Here is a 19,967-nt window from a genome sequence, read left to right on the forward strand (position 1 = left end):
CAGTCAGCTTCTGAGCACCACTTAACACATGCCGTCCTGGGAACAGAGCCTTATATGTCGAATCCAGGGGGGATTCCTACTAGGGAAGCAGCCTTGTTTTCAGGGAGGGGAGAGTTCATTCTTTCTGGAATTTGAAACATCTGGGGGCCTCCGCCAACCCTTGGCACGAGTTCTTCTGTCAGTTTAAAGCGAGTAGGAATTATTCATTTTCCCCCAACACCATCCAGATATCAGAAGTTGTGAACTCTGCGTAGGAATTGTAAAAAAAAAAAAAAATGCAAAGACAGAGGCTGGCTTGTTTTTTTCTTGTTTTTTCTTTAAATTATGCTGATTACTACTTTTGTTAATTTGACTGAGGAACTGATACGCGAACAGTAGAACTGCAAGAAACATCTTTTTGGCTGTTCCTTTGCATTTTATACTCCGTTCTGAAATGCTCTGGTATGAGGAAGCTGAGGAAAGTTGTAAGTACTCAGACTACATCTCTTTTCACTCTGGTCCTTGAGAACGGATTGTGTGCGGGGGGGGGGGGGGGGGGGGGGGGGGGGGGGTGTCAGAGCCTGAGAGCAAACTGCCTTCAGAGAGTCACATCCCAAAAGGGATTATTTTGTAACCAGAAGACTTATCTCTTCCCTTTCCATGATTAAAATGTGCTCAGTATTCTGTAATTAAAATAGATGGCAAGTGTAGTCTGGGGGGGGGGGGGGGGTTCTTATTTATAGTCAAGCGAAACATGGGTAACGGAGGTGATAGTTCTGGAAAAGCTGTTTTGAAATCCATAAGGTAGCCAGGGATTTTTTTAATTCTCTCTTTGCAAGTGAAGCCATAAGATCGGGCAACCATATCCACGCGTAAGGTGACCGAAAAGTGGGGCAGGTACCGTGTGCAGACAGTTAAATCCCAGGATTACTGTACTTCCCCTGAGACTGGGTAGCAGCATGGCGCTCAGGTGTGCTGCAAAAGCTAATACATTAAAACAAATTCTTTTCAGGGGACACGATGTGGAATAATTACAACCATAATACAGTTGCAGCATTGTTTCAGCAGTAGCAAGAGAGATTGCACAGGGTCTGTTGGAGTAACGTTTGTAGGTTTTTGCTGTCTAGACTTCTCTGCAAAGTGCGGCTGTATCAGAGTTGGTGGAATCTCAGAGATTTTTGCTTCGCTGCAACACTTTACCAAGTTAAGTGGGTTTTTTTTCTTCAAGATCTTTCTTCTTCAAATCTGGGAACACAAATAACGAAAACACATTGGGCCTGATATTGAAAATCATTTATTTTTTTTCTAGCGGCACAGCCACTGTGGGGGTTATTTTATCAGAACAGTGTCAAGAGCGTGCGTGAATACCCTGGATACTGATATTTCTGTGTGTCTTGTGCACGTTTGCATTTAAATAGCAGTATTTGGCTATGCGTTGTTCTGTGAAACGGTGCCTATAAGTGTCGGCATATAGTTTGCATGTGGGCATTCGCAGGGGCGGAGGAGTCTGAGTGGATCATGGGCAGGGCATAGATTATAGAATCCTGAAATATACATGTGTCGGGTGATATTCAGCCCACAGAAGTCATAAGAACATAAGAGTAGCCATACTGGGTCAGATCAATGGTCCGTCTAGCCCAGTAACCTGTTTTCCAAACAGTGGCCAAGCCAGGTCACAAGTACCTGGCAGAAACCCAAATCGTGGCAACAATCCATGTAGAACCCCAGAGAATAGCAAGATTCTGGAATCCTATAGAGCAGTGGCGTAGCTATGTGGGGCCAGGGGGGCCTGGGCCCAAGTAGATTTGGCTCTGGACCCCCCTGCCAATGACCCGCCCGACCCCCCCTCCTGCCGCCAACCCGCCGTCGCCTGCCTTTGCTGGCGGAGGACCCCAACCCCCGCCAGCCGAGGTCCTCTTCTAATCGCTTAAGGCTTCCTTCTGATTCTGACGTCCTGCACAACCTTGGCTGGCAGGGGTTGTGGTCCCCCGCCAGCAAAGGTAGGCGGTGGCAGGAGGGTGGGTCGAGAGGGTCGGCGGCGGGGGGGGGGGGGGGCAAAGTTGGCAATGGTGGGGAGGGTCGGCTGCACCGGGGGGGGGGGGGGGGGGGGTAAAATGTGCCCCCTCACCTCGGGCTCTGGACCCCCTCCCACCGATGTCTGTGCATTGCAACTGGAAGGTTCAGTGAAGAGTGACCCCCCTCCCTTCTGAAGAGAGATTAAACAGGTCAAGACTCTTCAGCTTGGAGAAGAGATGACTGGGGGGGGGGGAGGGGGGATGTGATAGAAGTTTATAAAATTATGAGTGAGGCAGAATGGTTAATAGGAAATGGTTGTTTAACCCTTTAAATAACATAAAATTAAGAAAACACTCCATGAAACTAAGGAAACAAATCACAGGTCATTTTTTTTTTATTAAGTCCATAATTAAACTGCGCAATCTTTTGCTGGAGGATGCGGTCAAGGCAACCGACATAGTGGAATTTTAAAAAGGATCGGATGAGTTCCTGGAAGAAATGTCCATAAAAATTATGAGGTATACATGGGACAGCCCTTGTTTGCCCCTGGAAAATGAGCTATTGGAAATGCATCTACCTCTGGGGATCTGCTGGGTAGTTCTGACCCAGACTGGTCACTGTTGGAAACAGGATGCTGGTTTAATTGGACCTTGCTCTGACTCAGCCTGGCTTTTCTTGTGTTCTTATAAGTAGCGTATTTAAACACTGTCGCCGGCATTAAAAAAAAAAGAAAAACAACCAAAAGCACCTCCTAGCATTTGAATATTGAGCAGATTATTGTTTCAGTGAAAGGTACAATTTTAGAAAAAGTCATTTTGTTTTAACATTTGAGCACTTGCAGGTCCATAACTGTGCCTGTCACTCTGGAGCAAAATCAAGGAGGGGGGTAGACTTTGAACTATAAAATAAAATTGTCAATCCCATTACTGCATTTGATGATACATCCACTTATCTTTTACGGGAAGGCGGTAGAACGAGAGGACATGAAATGAGATTGAAGGGGGGCAGACTCAAGAAAAATGTTAGGAAGTATTTTTTCACGGAGAGAGTGGTGGATGCTTGGAATGCCCTCCCGCGGGAGGTGGTGGAAATGAAAACGGTAACGGAATTCAAACATGCGTGGGATATACATAAAGGAATCCTGTTCAGAAAGAAGGGATCCTCAGAAGCTTAGCCGAGATTGGGTGGCGGAGCCGGTGGGGGGAAGAGGGGTTGGTGGTTGGGAGGCGAAGATAGTGGTGGGCAGACTTATACGGTCTGTGCCCTGAAAAAGACAGGTACAAATCAAGGTAAGGTATACACATGAGTTCATCTTGTTGGGCAGACTGGATGGGCCATGCAGGTCTTTTTCTGCCGTCATCTACTATGTTACTATCCAGCTTATTTTCGAAAGTGATAGCCGGCCATCTTCCGACACAAATCGGGAGATGGCCGGCCATCTCCTAAAACCAGCCAAATCGGTATAATCGAAAGCCGATTTTTGGACACACTCGCCGGCATTCTGTCGCGGAGGCGGCTAAACTTCAAGGGGGCGTGTCAGCAGGGTAGTGAAGGCGGGATGTGGGCGTGCTTACGAGATGGCCGGCTTCAGCTGATAATGGAAAAAAGAAAACCGGGGATGACGAGCATTTGGCCGGTTTTACCTGGTCTATTTATTTTCACGACCAAGTCTCAAAAAGATGCCCAAACTGACCAGATGACCACCGGAAGGAATCGGGGATGACCTCCCCATACTCCTCCAGTGGTCACCAACCCACTCCCACCCAAAAAAAAAAAAAAACTTTAAAACATTTCCTTCCTAGGAGGGGAAGCCAGTCGGCCAGCTCGTAAAAAAAAAAAAAAAAAAAAGGATCTTGCTGATCAGTTATGTTATGACTTACTTGTTCTGGAGTGCTGTATTTTGTGATACTGTTTTGAGAAATGTTCAAGAAAGACTTCATACAAATTAAAAAAGTTCCTGCCGTTCATTTTCCCTTGATGGCCGTCCCTGACGTGCACTTCCCTTAATAGCCGTCTTTCTCTCCGAAAGTGCACTTCTCTTAATGGCCGGCTTTCTCCCCAAACAGGTTATCAATAGAAATCAAACAAAATAAAACATGGAAAAGAAAATAAGATGATACCTTTTTTATTGGACATAACTTAATACATTTCTTGATTAGCTTTCGAAGGTTGCCCTTCTTCCTCAGATCGGAAATAAGCAAATGTGCTAGCTGACAGTGTATATAAGTGAAAACATTCAAGCATTACTATGACAGTAAAATAGATACCATTGGAGATTCTACATGGAATGTTGCTACTATTGGAGATTCTACATGGAATGTTGCTATTCCACTAGCAACATTCCATGTAGAAGGCTGCGCAGGCTTCTGTTTCTGTGAGTCTGACGTCTTGCACGTATGTGCAGGACGTCAGACTCACAGAAGCAGAAGCCTGCGCGGCCACATTGGTGATCCGCAAGGGCCGACTTCTACATGGAATGTTGCTAGTGGAATAGCAACATTCCATGTAGAATCTATAGAAATCAAACAAAATAAAACATGGAAAAGAAAATAAGATGACACCTTTTTTATTGGACATAACTTAATACATTTCTTGATTAGCTTTCGAAGGTTGCCCTTCTTCCTCAGATCGGAAATAAGCAAATGTGCTAGCTGACAGTGTATATACAGTGGTGGAAATAAGTATTTGATCCCTTGCTGATTTTGTAAGTTTGCCCACTGACAAAGACATGAGCAGCCCATAATTGAAGGGTAGGTTATTGGTAACAGTGAGAGATAGCACATCACAAATTAAATCCGGAAAATCACATTGTGGAAAGTATATGAATTTATTTGCATTCTGCAGAGGGAAATAAGTATTTGATCCCCCACCAACCAGTAAGAGATCTGGCCCCTACAGACCAGGTAGATGCTCCAAATCAACTCGTTACCTGCATGACAGACAGCTGTCGGCAATGGTCACCTGTATGAAAGACACCTGTCCACAGACTCAGTGAATCAGTCAGACTCTAACCTCTACAAAATGGCCAAGAGCAAGGAGCTGTCTAAGGATGTCAGGGACAAGATCATACACCTGCACAAGGCTGGAATGGGCTACAAAACCATCAGTAAGACGCTGGGCGAGAAGGAGACAACTGTTGGTGCCATAGTAAGAAAATGGAAGAAGTACAAAATGACTGTCAATCGACAAAGATCTGGGGCTCCACGCAAAATCTCACCTCGTGGGGTATCCTTGATCATGAGGAAGGTTAGAAATCAGCCTACAACTACAAGGGGGGAACTTGTCAATGATCTCAAGGCAGCTGGGACCACTGTCACCACGAAAACCATTGGTAACACATTACGACATAACGGATTGCAATCCTGCAGTGCCCGCAAGGTCCCCCTGCTCCGGAAGGCACATGTGACGGCCCGTCTGAAGTTTGCCAGTGAACACCTGGATGATGCCGAGAGTGATTGGGAGAAGGTGCTGTGGTCAGATGAGACAAAATTGAGCTCTTTGGCATGAACTCAACTCGCCGTGTTTGGAGGAAGAGAAATGCTGCCTATGACCCAAAGAACACCGTCCCCACTGTCAAGCATGGAGGTGGAAATGTTATGTTTTGGGGGTGTTTCTCTGCTAAGGGCACAGGACTACTTCACCGCATCAATGGGAGAATGGATGGGGCCATGTACCGTACAATTCTGAGTGACAACCTCCTTCCCTCCGCCAGGGCCTTAAAAATGGGTCGTGGCTGGGTCTTCCAGCACGACAATGACCCAAAACATACAGCCAAGGCAACAAAGGAGTGGCTCAGGAAGAAGCACATTAGGGTCATGGAGTGGCCTAGCCAGTCACCAGACCTTAATCCCATTGAAAACTTATGGAGGGAGCTGAAGCTGCACCAGAACTCTTAATGATTTAGAGATGATCTGCAAAGAGGAGTGGACCAAAATTCCTCCTGACATGTGTGCAAACCTCATCATCAACTACAGAAGACGTCTGACCGCTGTGCTTGCCAACAAGGGTTTTGCCACCAAGTATTAGGTCTTGTTTGCCAGAGGGATTAAATACTTATTTCCCTCTGCAGAATGCAAATAAATTCATATACTTTCCACAATGTGATTTTCCGGATTTAATTTGTGATGTGCTATCTCTCACTGTTACCAATAACCTACCCTTCAATTATGGGCTGCTCATGTCTTTGTCAGTGGGCAAACTTACAAAATCAGCAAGGGATCAAATACTTATTTCCACCACTGTAAGTGAAAACATTCAAGCATTACTATGACAGTAAAATAGATACCATTGGAGATTCTACATGGAATGTTGCTACTATTGGAGATTCTACATGGAATGTTGCTATTCCACTAGCAACATTCCATGTAGAAGGCTGCGCAGGCTTCTGTTTCTGTGAGTCTGACGTCTTGCACGTATGTGCAGGACGTCAGACTCACAGAAGCAGAAGCCTGCGCGGCCACATTGGTGATCTGCAAGGGCCGACTTCTAGTGGAATAGCAACATTCCATGTAGAATCTATAGAAATCAAACAAAATAAAACATGGAAAAGAAAATAAGATGATACCTTTTTTATTGGACATAACTTGATACATTTCTTGATTAGCTTTTGAAGGTTGCCCTTCTTCGTCAGATCGGAAATAAGCAAATGTGCTAGCTGACAGTGTATATAAGTGAAAACATTCAAGCATTACTATGACAGTCTGACAGGGTGGGAGGATGGGGGTGGGTAGGAGGTATGCATGGGGACATCAAAGCATATCATTGATATTCTAGCAGGATGGGTGTGGATAGGTAAGGGACGGGGTGATCAACAGAGAAATACAGCTTTATGGTTTATAATGGGCTAGGAACCCCAGATCCTTGTTAAGTCCTTTCTGTTGGGTGTTAAAATATTCAATCATTCTGACTTCAAAGGTCTTACGTTCTTGTATGGTTTTAAAGTTACCTTTGAGGATTCTCACTGTGAAGTCACTGGTGCAGTGTCCTGGTCCTGTAAAATGTTGACCAACAGGTGTGGGAACCCTACTGGCACCAGCCTTGTTCATATGATGTCTATGTAAATTGAATCTTGTCTTAAGCATCTGGCCTGTTTTCCAATATAGCATCCTTCGTTACATTTTTTACACTGAATGTTATATACCACATTGGAAGATGAGCAAGTGAAAGATCCCTTTATGTTGAATATCTTTCCTTTGTGGATGACTTTGGGGTCCTGTGAAATATTTTGGCATAGTTTGCAACTGGATAAATTACAGGGAAGTGTGCCCTTCTGTTCCTTTTCAGTCTGTGAAGGAAGTTTACTTCTGATTAGCTTGTGTTTTAAATTGGGTGGCTGTCGGAAGGCCAGTACTGGTGGGGATGGGAATATCTCTTTCAGTAATTCATCCTCCTGGAGTATAGGTTGTAGATCTCTTATGATTTTCCTCAGTTTTTCCAGCTCTGGATTGTATGTCACTACAAGCGGGATTCTGTCTGTGGATTTTTTCTTTTTGTACTGTAGCAGATTCTCCCTGGGTGTTTTGAGGGAGGAGGCAATATTCTTGGAGATTATTTTGGGGTTGTAGCCTTTCTGTTTGAAGGATTCAGTCAGGGTTTTAAGGTGTCTGTCTCTGTCCCCTGGGTCAGAGCAGATACGGTGGTATCTTGTGGCTTGGCTGTAAATGATGGATCTTTTTGTATGTGAAAGATGGAAGCTGGAGTTGTGGAGGTAGCTACATCTGTCTGTGGGTTTCTTGCATACAGATGTTTGTATACAGCCATCACTGATTGAGACCGTGGTGTCCAAAAAATTGACTTTTTCTGGGGAGTAGTCAATTTTGAATTTGATTGTAGGATGGTATGTATTGAAGGAATAGTAAAATTGAAGGCAGAATAAAACTGTTTCACATAAAACCTATTGAGAAAAATAAATGAAACAAGGCTTAAAATTAGTACCAAATTGGAAGCCAAGCGTATTCTTTTACACATGTGAGATTATCAAATTCAGAGCTTTCTCCAGCTCAGTGGCGTAGCCAAGGGTGGGCCTGGATGGGCCCAGGCCCACCCAGTAGCAGCACACCTATGATGTGGCTGGCAGGGATCCCCAAGCCCCACCAGTCGAAAACTCCCAACAACTGTCCCTTCATATCCTCCTGGATCCTCAGAAGCTTAGCCGAAATTGGATGATGGAGCAGGTGGGGGGAAGAGGGGTTGGTGGTTGGGAGGCGAGGATAGTGGAGGGCAGACTTATACGGTCTGTGCCAGAGCCAGTGGTGGGAGGCGGGAAATACTGCTGGGCAGACTTGTACGGTCTGTGCCCTGAAAAGGCAGGTACAAATCAAGGTAAGGTATACACATATGTTTGTCTTGTTGGTCAGACTGGATGGACCATGCAGGTCTTTTTCTGCCGTCATCTACTATGTTACCTTGGAAATAGCAGATCTTCGACTGCAGCAATTGATACATACTGCTCGCATTAGCCCCACAGCCTTCCCTCTGACATATTACCGCCTATGTGGAAACAGGAAGTTGCATCACAAGGAAGGCTGTGGGGGCAACATGAGCAGTGTGTATTAATTGCTGCTGGTGAAAATCTGCTATTTAAAAGATATGTGGGGGTGTGGGTGGAGGGAAAGAGAGAGAGAGATCAAATCACTTGAGGGACAAAGCGCAATTCTTCTGCCCACCCATCATGGGCCCAGGCCCACCCAAAATTGGGAGTCTGGCTACGCCCCTGCTCCAGCTTTCTTTTTGAATTCCTCTTGTTCCTTAAGCTCACATGCCAGCCCCACAGTTTGTATTCCTAAAGTCTGTTCTTCCCACAGCATTTTCATGGAGTCGCCGAGAGGTCCCAGAGGCAAACGCTGTGTCAGGCGCTTTTCGCTCCGACTCCATCTCCAAGGAGGTTAACTTTAGCCCTTAATGCTGATCTTTGCAGGGAGAAGAACGTATGAGGGTCACTCACCGACTGCGTCTACTGACAGGCAAGCTGTTCGGAGAGCTGAGAAGGCTGTAAGCTTTTCTGCATTGGGGTCTGGCACGTCCGTCCTCTGGAGGTTTAAGGGAAAATAATCAAACTGCAGCCAGAAAAGCTTCATACGATTTCAGCTGAAAGGTCTATCCCTTGTTACACATGCCATAATGTTTGCAATCCTGTCACATTTTCCAATTTAGGAGGCCGTTTTTGACAAGTTTTTGCACATACCATGTGTTATGTGCAAAGGTTAACACATTCTAAGTGTAAAGCCTGTGCAGTGTGTTCCCATACAGTCACTGTCCAGCAAATTTTATTAGGATTTATGTATTTATTTATTAGGCATAAGTACATAAGTAATGCCACACTGGGAAAAGACCAAAGGTCCATCAAGCCCAGCATCCTGTCCACGACAGCGGCCAATCCAGGCCAAGGGCACCTGGCAAGCTTCCCAAACGTACATTCTATACATGTTATTCCTGGAATTGTGGATTTTTCCCAAGTCCATTTAGTAGCGGTTTATGGACTTGTCCTTTAGGAAACCGTCTAACCCCTTTTTAAACTCTGCCAAGCTAACCGCCTTCACCACATTCTCCGGCAACGAATTCCAGAGTTTAATTATGCGTTGGGTGAAGAAAAATTTTCTCTGATTTGTTTTAAATTTACTTCACTGTAGTTTCATCGCATGCCCCCTAGTCCTAGTATTTTTGAGCAGATACAAGTACATACATGATCTTTGAATGCATTTACAGCAACCTGCTGCATTAAAAAGAAAATGATTGCCTCAATGAGACACTTCACCCCTCCCCCAGGTCTTACTGGGGGGTGTTACTAGTACAGGGGTAAGTGACCACAGTCCTTGAGTGCTACAACCCAGTCGGGTTTTTAAGATGTCCACAATGAATATGCACAAGAAGATGTTCAACTCAATGTGGAAACTAAAAAGAGTAAGACCTTTCTTCCCAAGGACCGTCTTCCGAGGCCTGGTACAATCAATGGTACTCAGTCATTTAGACTACTGCAACGCACTCTATGCTGGCTACAAAGAACAAATAATCAAGAAACTTCAGACAGCCCAGAACACGGCAGCTAGACTCATATTTGGGAAAACAAAATATGAGAGTGCTAAACCCCTACGAGAAAAACTGCATTGCCTCCCTCTTAAAGAACGCATCACGTTCAAAATATGTACCTTGGTCCACAAAATCATTCATGGAGATGCCCCAGCCTAAATGTCAGGCCTGATAGACTTACCAATGAGGAATGCTAAGACATCGTCCCGCACATTCCTTAATCTTCATTTCCCCAACTGTAAAGGGCTAAATTACAAACTAACGCACGCGTCAACCTTTTCCTACTTGAGCACACATTTTTGGAATGCACTACCGCGTAACTTAAAATCGATCCATGAACTAACCAACTTCTGCAAACTATTGAAGACCCATCTCTTTAACAAGACATACCACAAAGACCAACAAATATGAACTCCTTCACACATACCCAGAATTGTCTTTACTATTTGCTTGTTATATTAATATCATGCTTTATCATTATCATGTTACCCAAGATCCTTCTATAATACTAAATGTTTATTTCTTAAATATCTCCATTATTCATGATGTATTGTAAGCCACATTGAGCCTGCAAAAAGGTGGGAAAATGTGGGATACAAATGCAATAAATAAATCTATTTAGATAAAATGGAAGCAGTACGTAGAAATGAACTTAATGTGCATTCATTGTGGAAATCTTGAAAACCTGACTGGGTTGTGACTCTTGAGGACCGTGATTGCCGATCCCTGAAGTAGTGGGATAAGTACATAACTATTGCCATACTGGGGAAGACCAAAGGTCCATCGAGCCCAGCATCCTGTTTCCAACAGTGGCCAATCCAGGTCACAAATACCCGGCAAGATCCCAAAAAAGTACAAAACATTTTATATTGCTTATCCCAGAAATAGTGGATTTTCCCCAAGTCCATTTAATAACGGTCTAAGGACTTTTCCTTTAGGAAGCCGTCCAAACCTTTTTTAAAACTCCGCTAAGCTAACCATCTTTACCACATTCTCTGGCAACGAATTCCAGAGTTTTACACGTTGAGTGAAGAAACATTTTCTGCGATTCGTTTTAAATTTACTACATTGTAGCTTCATCGCATGCCCCCTAGTCCTAGTATTTTTGGAAAGCGTGAACAGATGCTTCACATCTACCCATTCAACTCCACTCATTATTTTATAGACCTCTATCATATCTCCCCTCAGCCGCCTTTTCTCCAAGCTGAAGAGCCCTAGCCGCTTTAGCCTTTCCTCATAGGGAAGTCGTCCCATCCCCTTTATCATTTTCGTTGCCCTTTTCTGCACCTTTTCTAATTCCACTATATATTTTTTGAGATGCGGCGACCAGAATTGAACGCAATATTCGAGGTGCGGTCGCACCATGGAGCAGGGACAGGAGTAGACTCTGGATGCTCCATTCCTAGTGCAAAATGATAGCTCTGACCCCTGTCTGTAGTCTCACGGCATTATGGCTAGGAGTTAATGCTTCCATTTTGCAGGGCTGACAACGGAGCAGGAGCATCTGGGGTTCTCTCCTACCCCCCTCCCCTGGACCTGCCAGGCCCCTATCCCCCTGATAAGTGGATAAGTGTTAGGTGGGATAGGCAAGTGCGGGGGGTGGGGGTGTTGATAGCCTCATCGGGATTGAATGGGAGTAAAAAGGCCCCTCACATTTCCAATGTGCTTAACACTTTATACCTGAGATTAACTCATAGAAGTATAGATAAAGAGCATATGGACTATCCAGTCTGCGCATACATGACATTTACTATCCATAAGTACATAAGTGTTGCCATACTGGGACAGACTGAAGGTCCATCAAGCCCAGTATCCCGTTTCCAACAGTGGCCAATCCAGGTTACAAGTACTTGGTAAGATCCCAAAACAGTACAATACATTTTATAATGCTTATTATAGAACTAAGCAGTGGATTTTCCCCAAGTCCATTTTAATAATGGCTTATGGACTTTTCTTTTAGGAAGTTAGCCAAACCTTTTTTTAAACCCTGCTAAGCTAACCACTTTTGCTACAGTCTCTGGCAACAAATTCCAGAGTTTAATTACACGTTGAGTGAAGAAATATTTTCTCTGATTCGTTTTAAATTTACTACTTCTTCTCCCGGACAGATCCTATGTACATAGTGCACAGTTTTGAAATTTCTGCAAAATTCTGTGATCTCTCTCTCTCTCTGTCTCTGTCTTTATTTTGTGTGTGTGTGTGTACAATTCCCCCATCATAAAGTCCTGGCTCATCCTTGTCCCAGGTCTGACCCAATTTTTTACCCGCTCAGACTAGACTACTGTTTCCTCTAAGCTCAGCAGGAATCCTCCACCTGCAATCCTGCCAGTAGGGGGTGCTGTTTCACTATCTCATTTCCAATAGTTAGGGGCAGGCAGGCTCTGCAGGACTCCAGGGTACCTACCTGTCCCAAGCAATTGAAAATATAATATTGAAGCACCACCCCCTACTGGTAGCAATGCAGTTGAGGGACTCTCACTCAGCTTACAGGGAACTGTGGACTAGATCCCCCCCCCCCCCCCATTCCCACCCAACAGTCTCAATTTCCAACTTAGCTTGAAACTCTCCCTAGGCAAGATCTCTCCTCCCCCAAAGATCCAACCCCCAATTTTCTCTGGAAACACCCACTACCCAGGAAGACCCCTGGTTCATTCTTCATCCCTCTCATTCTCACACTTACCTAAGCAGACAGATCTTCATGACGGTAGAGAAAGACCTGTACTGTCCATCCAGTCTGCCCAACAAGATAAACTCATATGTGCTAATTTTTGTGTATACCTTACCTTGATTTGTGGTGGGAGGCAGGGCTAGTGGTTGGGCGGCGGGGCTAGTACTGGGCAGACTTCTATGGTCTGTGCCCTTAAAATAGCAGATACAAATCAAGCTTATTTTCGAACGAGAAGAACGGCGATCTTTCGACACAAATCGGGAGATGGCCAACAATCTCCTGAAGCCGGCGAAATCGGTATAATCGAAAGCCGATTTTCGCCGGCTTCAACTGCTTTCCATCGCAGGGCCGGCCAAACTTCAAGGGGCGTTTTGGCAGGGTATGGAAGGCGGGGCAGGGGCGTGGTTATGAGATGGCCGGCTTCAGCCGATAATGGAAAAAAGAAGGCCGGCTCTGACGAGCACTTGGCCGGCTTCACTTGGTCCATTTATTTTTAGGACCAAGCCTCACAAAAGTGTCCCCAACTGAGCAGATGACCACCGGAGGGAATCGGGGATGACCTCCCCTTACTCCCCCAGTGGTCTCCAACCCCCTCTCACCCTAAAAAAAAAAAAAATCATTTTTTTGCCAGCCTCTATGCCAACCTCAAATGTCATACCCAGCTCCATGACAGCAGTATGCAGGTCTCTGGAGCAGTTTTTAGTGGGTGCAGTGCACTTCAGGCAGGTGGACCCAGGCCCATCCCCTCTACCTGTTGCACTTGTGGTGGTAAATGTGAGCCCTCCAACCCCCACCCAAAACCCACTGTACCCACATGTAGGTGTCCCCCTTCATCCGTAAGGGCTATGGTAGTGGTGTACAGTTGTGGGGAGTGGGTTTTGGAGGAATTTGTGGGGCTCAGCACCCAAGATAAGGGAGCTATGCACCTGGGAGCACCCCTAGGGTGCCCGGTTGGTATCCTGGCATGTGAAGAGGGACCAGTGCACTATGAATGCTGGCTTCTCCCACGACCAAATGCCTTGGATTTGGCCGGGTTTGAGATCGCCGGCATTAGTTTCCATTATCGGCGAAAACCGATGCCGGCCATCTGAAACCCGGCCATCTCTGACATTTGACCGGCCCCAACCGTATTATTGAAACGAAAGATGACCGGCCATCTTTTTCGATAATACGGTTCGGGTCCGCTGTTTGCGGAGCCAGCCATATAGATGGCCGCCCATGTAGATGGCCGGTGCCGTTCGATTACGCCCCTCCACGTTACTATATATAGAATCCCAGGGTTAGTGCTCCCATTTTAACTCATTGCCAGCCTATTTATTTTTAAAACTTATACCCCGCCTAATAAATTAAGCATAAATACTACTGCAAGCTAATGTAAAAACGTTTATAATTCACCACCATGTAACACAAACCTTCTGTAAACCTAATATATATGCACTCCTATTTCCAGTACCCATGATGTATTGTAAGCCACATTGAGCCTGCAAAGAGGTGGGATAATGTGGGATACAAATGCAATAAATAAATAAATTTAATGCTTCCATGCACATTCTGCACCCCCTCCCAAACATATTTTTAGAAAAGCCATAATGCACACAACCTGTGGAAAAGGGGATATTTTGAGGAGTGGCCTAGTGGTTAGGGTGGTGGACTTTGGTCCTGGGGAACTGAGGAACTGAGTTCCATTCCCACTTCAGGCACAGGCAGCTCCTTGTGACTCTGGGCAAGTCACTTAACCCTCCATTGCCCCATGTAAGCCGCATTGAGCCTGCCATGAGTGGGAAAGCGCAGGGTACAAATGTAACAAAAATAAAATAGATACTATTGGAGATTCTACGTGGAATGTTGCTACTATTGGAGATTCTACATGGAATGTTGCTATTCCATGTAGAAGGCTGCACAGGCTTCTCACAGAAGCAGAAGCCTGCGCGGCCACATTGGTGATCTGCAAGGGCCAACTTCTACATGGAATGTTGCTAGTGGAATAGCAACATTCCATGTAGAATCTCAAATAGTAGCAACAGTGGAGGAGTGGCCTAGTGGTTAGGGTGGTGGACTTTGGTCCTGGGGAACTAAGGAACTGAGTTCGATTCCCACTTCAGGCACAGGCAGCTCCTTGTGACTCTGGGCAAGTCACTTAACCCTCCATTGCCCCATGTAAGCTGCATTGAGCCTGCCATGAGTGGGAAAGCGCAGGGTACAAATGTAACAAAAAGAAACCCACTTCAACACATTTTGCAATAAACATTTTCTTGCACTGTAATCACATATCAGGGTTTAACACCCTTTATTAAAAGGGTGCCTTAATCCTCTATTGCCTCGGGTACAGACTCATCCTGTGAGCTCTCCAGGCAGGGACAGAAAAATATCTGCTTTAACTGAATGTACACTGCTTGAATGGCTTGCAGACAACATATGAGAAATATAAACATGTGGAAAGTTGCGATTATTTTATAAAAATTAAAAAAAAAAAACAAATCCTGTCATATGTTCAAGAGAAGCCTCTTTAGCAAGGAGACAGGTCCCCAAGCAGCAGGATTGGGGCTGTGGAGCCTCCGACAACATTGGAACTCTTAGAAATGCAGGCAGTTTCAATCGCTAGAAACCAGAAAGATCATACTATCCTTTACAGGCAAACAGGCCACAAGGAAAAGTTGCTGGTTGATTTACTTTATATATTAAAAAGCTGTACATTTCCAGTCGCTTCAGGTATGCAGCCTGTCTTAGCTTGAAGGAATTTTTTCAGCCTGAGTCCAGTGCCATGTTCTCATGAGGAATGCAATGGTGATAACACTGTGTCTGTGTCAGGGCCAGCCCAGCATCAACAGCTGCTAAAGGCCATTGTGCAGAGAAGACACCTTCCAAAGCTATCAAACTGGGCTAGTTATTAGCTGACATAAACAATAGAAAGCATTCGCTACAGGGCCAGGAGGAAATGGCCAGGGAGCAGAGGAAATGCAATATTAAGGCCTCTTTGTTTTGATTCCAAACGACTGACTTTCTCTAAAACTCACCTTCCACCGTACCCACTATGCAGGAGTGCATGCTACCTGGGTACAGGGTGCCAGGACGAGATGCTATCCTGGGTTGTCCGCATCTCTGGATGTTTCTTCCAGGTATTTTGTGTGCCTTCTATAGGTGGGGCTATTTAGATGGGCAGATATAAATGTGGGTTATAAATTACTACTACTACTACTACTATTTAGCATTTCTATAGCGCTACAAGGCGTACGCAGCGCTGCACAAACATAGAAGAAAGACAGTCCCTGCTCAAAGAGCTTACAATCTAAATCAAATCAACTACAGATCTGACATCAAACAAGCTTCTTGAGTCCCTTCTTAACTGCTGTTATCAAGAGCTATTTGGTCCTCGTGTTTACAGTCTGCAATTCACCATAGTGGTGTGCTGCCAATTGTGGTCCATCACTCATAAAAGAACATAAGAGTAGCCATACTGGGTCAGACCAATGGTCCATCTAACCCAGTATTCTGTTTTCCAAACAGTGGCCAAGCCAGGTCACAAGTACCTGGCAGAAACCCAAATCGTGGCAACATTCCATGTAGAACCGCAAAGAATAGCAAGATTCTGGAATCTTAAAGAGTGACAACATTCCATGTAGAACCCCCAAAGAATAGCAAGATTCTGGAATCCTAAAGAGTGACAAGATTCCATGCAGAATCTCAGAGTAGCAACATTCCATGTAGAACCCCAAAGAATAGCAAGATTCTGGAATCCTAAAGAGTGACAACATTCCATGTAGAACCCCAAAGAATAGCAAGATTCTGGAATCCTAAAGAGTGACAACATTCCATGTAGAACCCCAAAGAATAGCAAGATTCTGGAATCCTAAAGAGTGACAAGATTCCATGCAGAATCTCAGAGTAGCAACATTCCATACTACAAATCCCAGAGCAAGCGGTTGCTTCCCAAGTCTGTCTCAATAGCAGACTATGGACCTTTCCTCCAGGAATTTGTCGAAATCTTTTTTTAACTCAGATACGCTATCCACCGTTACTACTCCTTTAAAGGGTGGACATCCACATGTTGGATGTTAAGGTAAATTGAGTTTAAAATCTTTTTATGACCAGGATTCTTCAGTGATGTGTTCTTAGTTAATGGAGTCGCTTCTGCTGCTGCTCAGATAAACAGGGACATGCATTTTGAGGGTGAGCCAAATCACAGTAAGATGAAATAACAGTGACCTTGGTTTATTTTTTACTCACTATGCTCAGGACTTGATTGGATTCTTAAATAGGCAACAGGTTTCTTTCCCAGAAAGCCCCTCTTGACTCCTTGGAGACAGTGACTTTGTTATCAAAGCAACTGGTTGAGAGAGGAGCACTTTTGTGAAGGTCATGAGACTTCAGTGTGGGAACGAAAAGGTCTGCTCATAAGACCCAACCAAGAACCGTCTTTCTATGAGAATATTTCTCCTCCAAGACCTATTAGCCTCCTAACCTTCTTCACGTGCTGATATTTAAAAACTCTAAACGATTTGAATCACTTTTGTCTCCTTTCTGTTTCTTTGGGAGTCATTTTAGCTATATATTGCTGTTTTATTCTGTTGGAAAAATGTTCTCATTTTGCTTTGGAAAAGGTCAATGTTGGCTTGCCTTTGTTTGAAAAGTTTAAGCTATTCAAGAGAGAATAAGAGGAATCTTTGAGAGGGGACAGGAAATGCATCTCACTGGTGTACTCCGCAAACTGTGCGAGGTGAAGAAATACAATTGTTATTTGCTACATTAGCAACAGGGAATTATTGATGATGGCAACATAATAATCAGAAAACGGTAGACAGAGACCAAAGTGTCCTGTCCAGTAAACCCGGTGGAAAAGCTACAAAAGAAACAGAAGCAAAAAAGAAAACAGTCTTAGTTGTGTGATGGAAACAGAAAGAAATTGCTTGACACGGGTTAGGGTGTGTTTAGACATCTTGATATGCAGCATCTACATATAAAGAGCAATTCGGTTCAGTGTATCTTTTGTGTGCATTTAGATGTCTCAATATGCGGCATCTACCTGTAAAAGAGCAATTGGGTTCTGTGTATCTTTAGTGTGAGTTTAGACATCTCGATATGCGGCATCTACCTGTAAAAGAGCAATTTGGTTCTGTATATCTTTAGTGTGAGTTTAGATGTCTCGATATGCGGCATCTACCTGTAAAAGAGCAATTCAGTTCAGTGTATCTTTAACGTGTGTTTAAACATCTCAATATGTGGCATCTACATATAAAGAGCAATTCGGTTCAGTGTATCTTTAGTGTGAGTTTAGACGTCTCGATATGTGGCATCTACATGTAAAGAGCAATTGGATTCTGTGTATTTTTAGTGTGTGTTTAGACGTCTCGATATGCGGCATCTACGTATAAAGAGCAATTGGGTTCAGTGTATCTTTAGTGTGCATTTAGATGTCTCAATATGCGGCATCTACTTATAAAGAGCAATTCCAGCATGCCATTGTTTACATACAGAGGTGTCCTGGAATGCCCCTATTTAATGGAGGAGGGGATGGGCCAGCTCAAACAGTTAGGGGTTTATATTCAGCATGGTTTAAATGGGCAAGGTCTGAAGAGTTTTCAGGGAACATTTTCTTGCTGTTGATCAACAGGCCAAATGATTGTAGTATGTTATGGAGCAATAGAGAAACCTTTATTAAATTGATCTGTTTGGGGAAGAGGTTCAGCTACATATGTCATAGAGTGGAAACAGTGGCATAGCTAGGACTAAATGGTCCCTGGGAGGAAAAATTATGGACCCCCTATAATGCTATCTTTCCCAAGGTAGTAGGGATGGGGGGAGCAGAGGAGAAGGAGGAAGGATCCCCTAAGAGTTCCAGTAAACAAATCCTGCAAAAATTAAACACATTCTAGACCTAAAACCTGTCATAGTAGCAGAGATAAAAATTGAAATCAAGATCTCAGTGATGCACGTTTCCAAAAGCTGATGTATTTACAAGTTAATAAATTCAAGACAAGAAAAAAAACAACTTTTTTCTACTTTTGTTGTCTGGTCATTGCTTTGGTCTCAATATCTCTTTTCCACTTTTCTCTTTTCCAGGGTCTCCTGTGTTTTTGTCATTTCTTCTCATGTCCACTATCCATTTTTCTTCTGTGTCCCTATCCATCCTGTTCAGCATCTCCCCTCATAGTGTCCCTGTCCCTATCACTTCCCTCCTTGTTCAGCAACTGTCCTCTGTGTCCATAGCTTCCCTGTATATACAGTGTGACAAGACTACTGCCAGGGTGGCTAGGATGAAGCATTTAGACCCTGACATACAAGTACCAGAAGCCATTGCAAGGAGGGAGACGGGGAGTAATCTGGAAACAAGGGAATGGATTCCCAGCTCCAGCAGAGGGAGCCAGGGGGATAGCCAGGCTGAGCCTATAATTTCGTCCCCCACTAGGGGGAGGCGGAGGGAAGAAGCTCAGTTCCCCTGGATACGCAATCAATATACCATGCGGCCAAGCTGGAATAGAGAGGGGCCCATGGAGAGGGAAGAAGATGATTGGATGGATTATATGGAAGGGGGGGTAGATCAGATGGGGGAGGAATCCCAGGGGTGGGAGAGTTCCAAGGCAGGGATGACCAGCTCCTGAGGGTTTGGAAGGGTGTTGGAGGTGAGAGATACCTGCTTTATTGAAAGCCTGATGTATTTGGAAACCTGCTTCATTTATCTGCTTTATTGGAAGTCTGACATTTGGAAGCCTGCTTTATTCCCCATGCTTTATTGGAAGCCTGCTTTATTTACTTGCTTTACTGGAAACCTATGTGGTTGGAACCTGTTTGTTTGGGGATAACCTATGTACTGAAGTTTGTGACAGCTGTTATTGGCTTGATAATAAAAATCGTTTGACCTAGCCACTGTCTGCAATTGTGGTGAGACCTGGAAAACGGCTGGTGGATGGCTCCACCTTGCTGGGAAGCAGTGGACCCTTTTCACAACAGCATACCTCCTCTGTGTCCCTTTCTCTATACTCCCGCCATGGTCTGCATTTCCTCTCTGTGTACCTGTCCCTCCCCATGTCCAACTTCTACTACTACTATTAATAATAATTATTTCTATAGTGCTACAAGACATACGCAGTGCTATACATATGTCCCCTCTTTCTTCCCTTCTTCCTGCACTCCCACCCCTGGTAAAGTCTTTCTCTCTGTCCCTCCCTCCGTTGGTCCAGGATCTATCCCCCTCTTCCCCCCCCCCCACCAATCCAGTCTCTCTCTTCCCTCCATCACCACAACCCCCTCCTCTTTAGTCCAGGTGTCTCTCTCTCTCTCTCTC

The 19,967-nt window shown here is 44.6% G+C and overlaps 1 protein-coding gene across 1 annotated transcript in view; it reads left to right on the top strand.

Moving 5' to 3' along the window:
* The first annotated feature begins 399 nt into the window (after positions 1–399).
* Positions 400–19,967, top strand: part of DMD (dystrophin) — a 2,615,032-nt gene continuing 2,595,464 nt past the window's right edge. The window contains exon 1 of the mRNA XM_030202363.1: positions 400–464. Within this exon, the coding sequence (XP_030058223.1) occupies positions 434–464 (31 nt within the window). The 5' untranslated portion in view covers positions 400–433. The remainder of the gene's footprint in view (positions 465–19,967) is intronic.

Source organism: Microcaecilia unicolor, chromosome 4 (assembly GCF_901765095.1).
Source record: "Microcaecilia unicolor chromosome 4, aMicUni1.1, whole genome shotgun sequence".
NCBI lineage: Eukaryota > Metazoa > Chordata > Amphibia > Gymnophiona > Siphonopidae > Microcaecilia > Microcaecilia unicolor.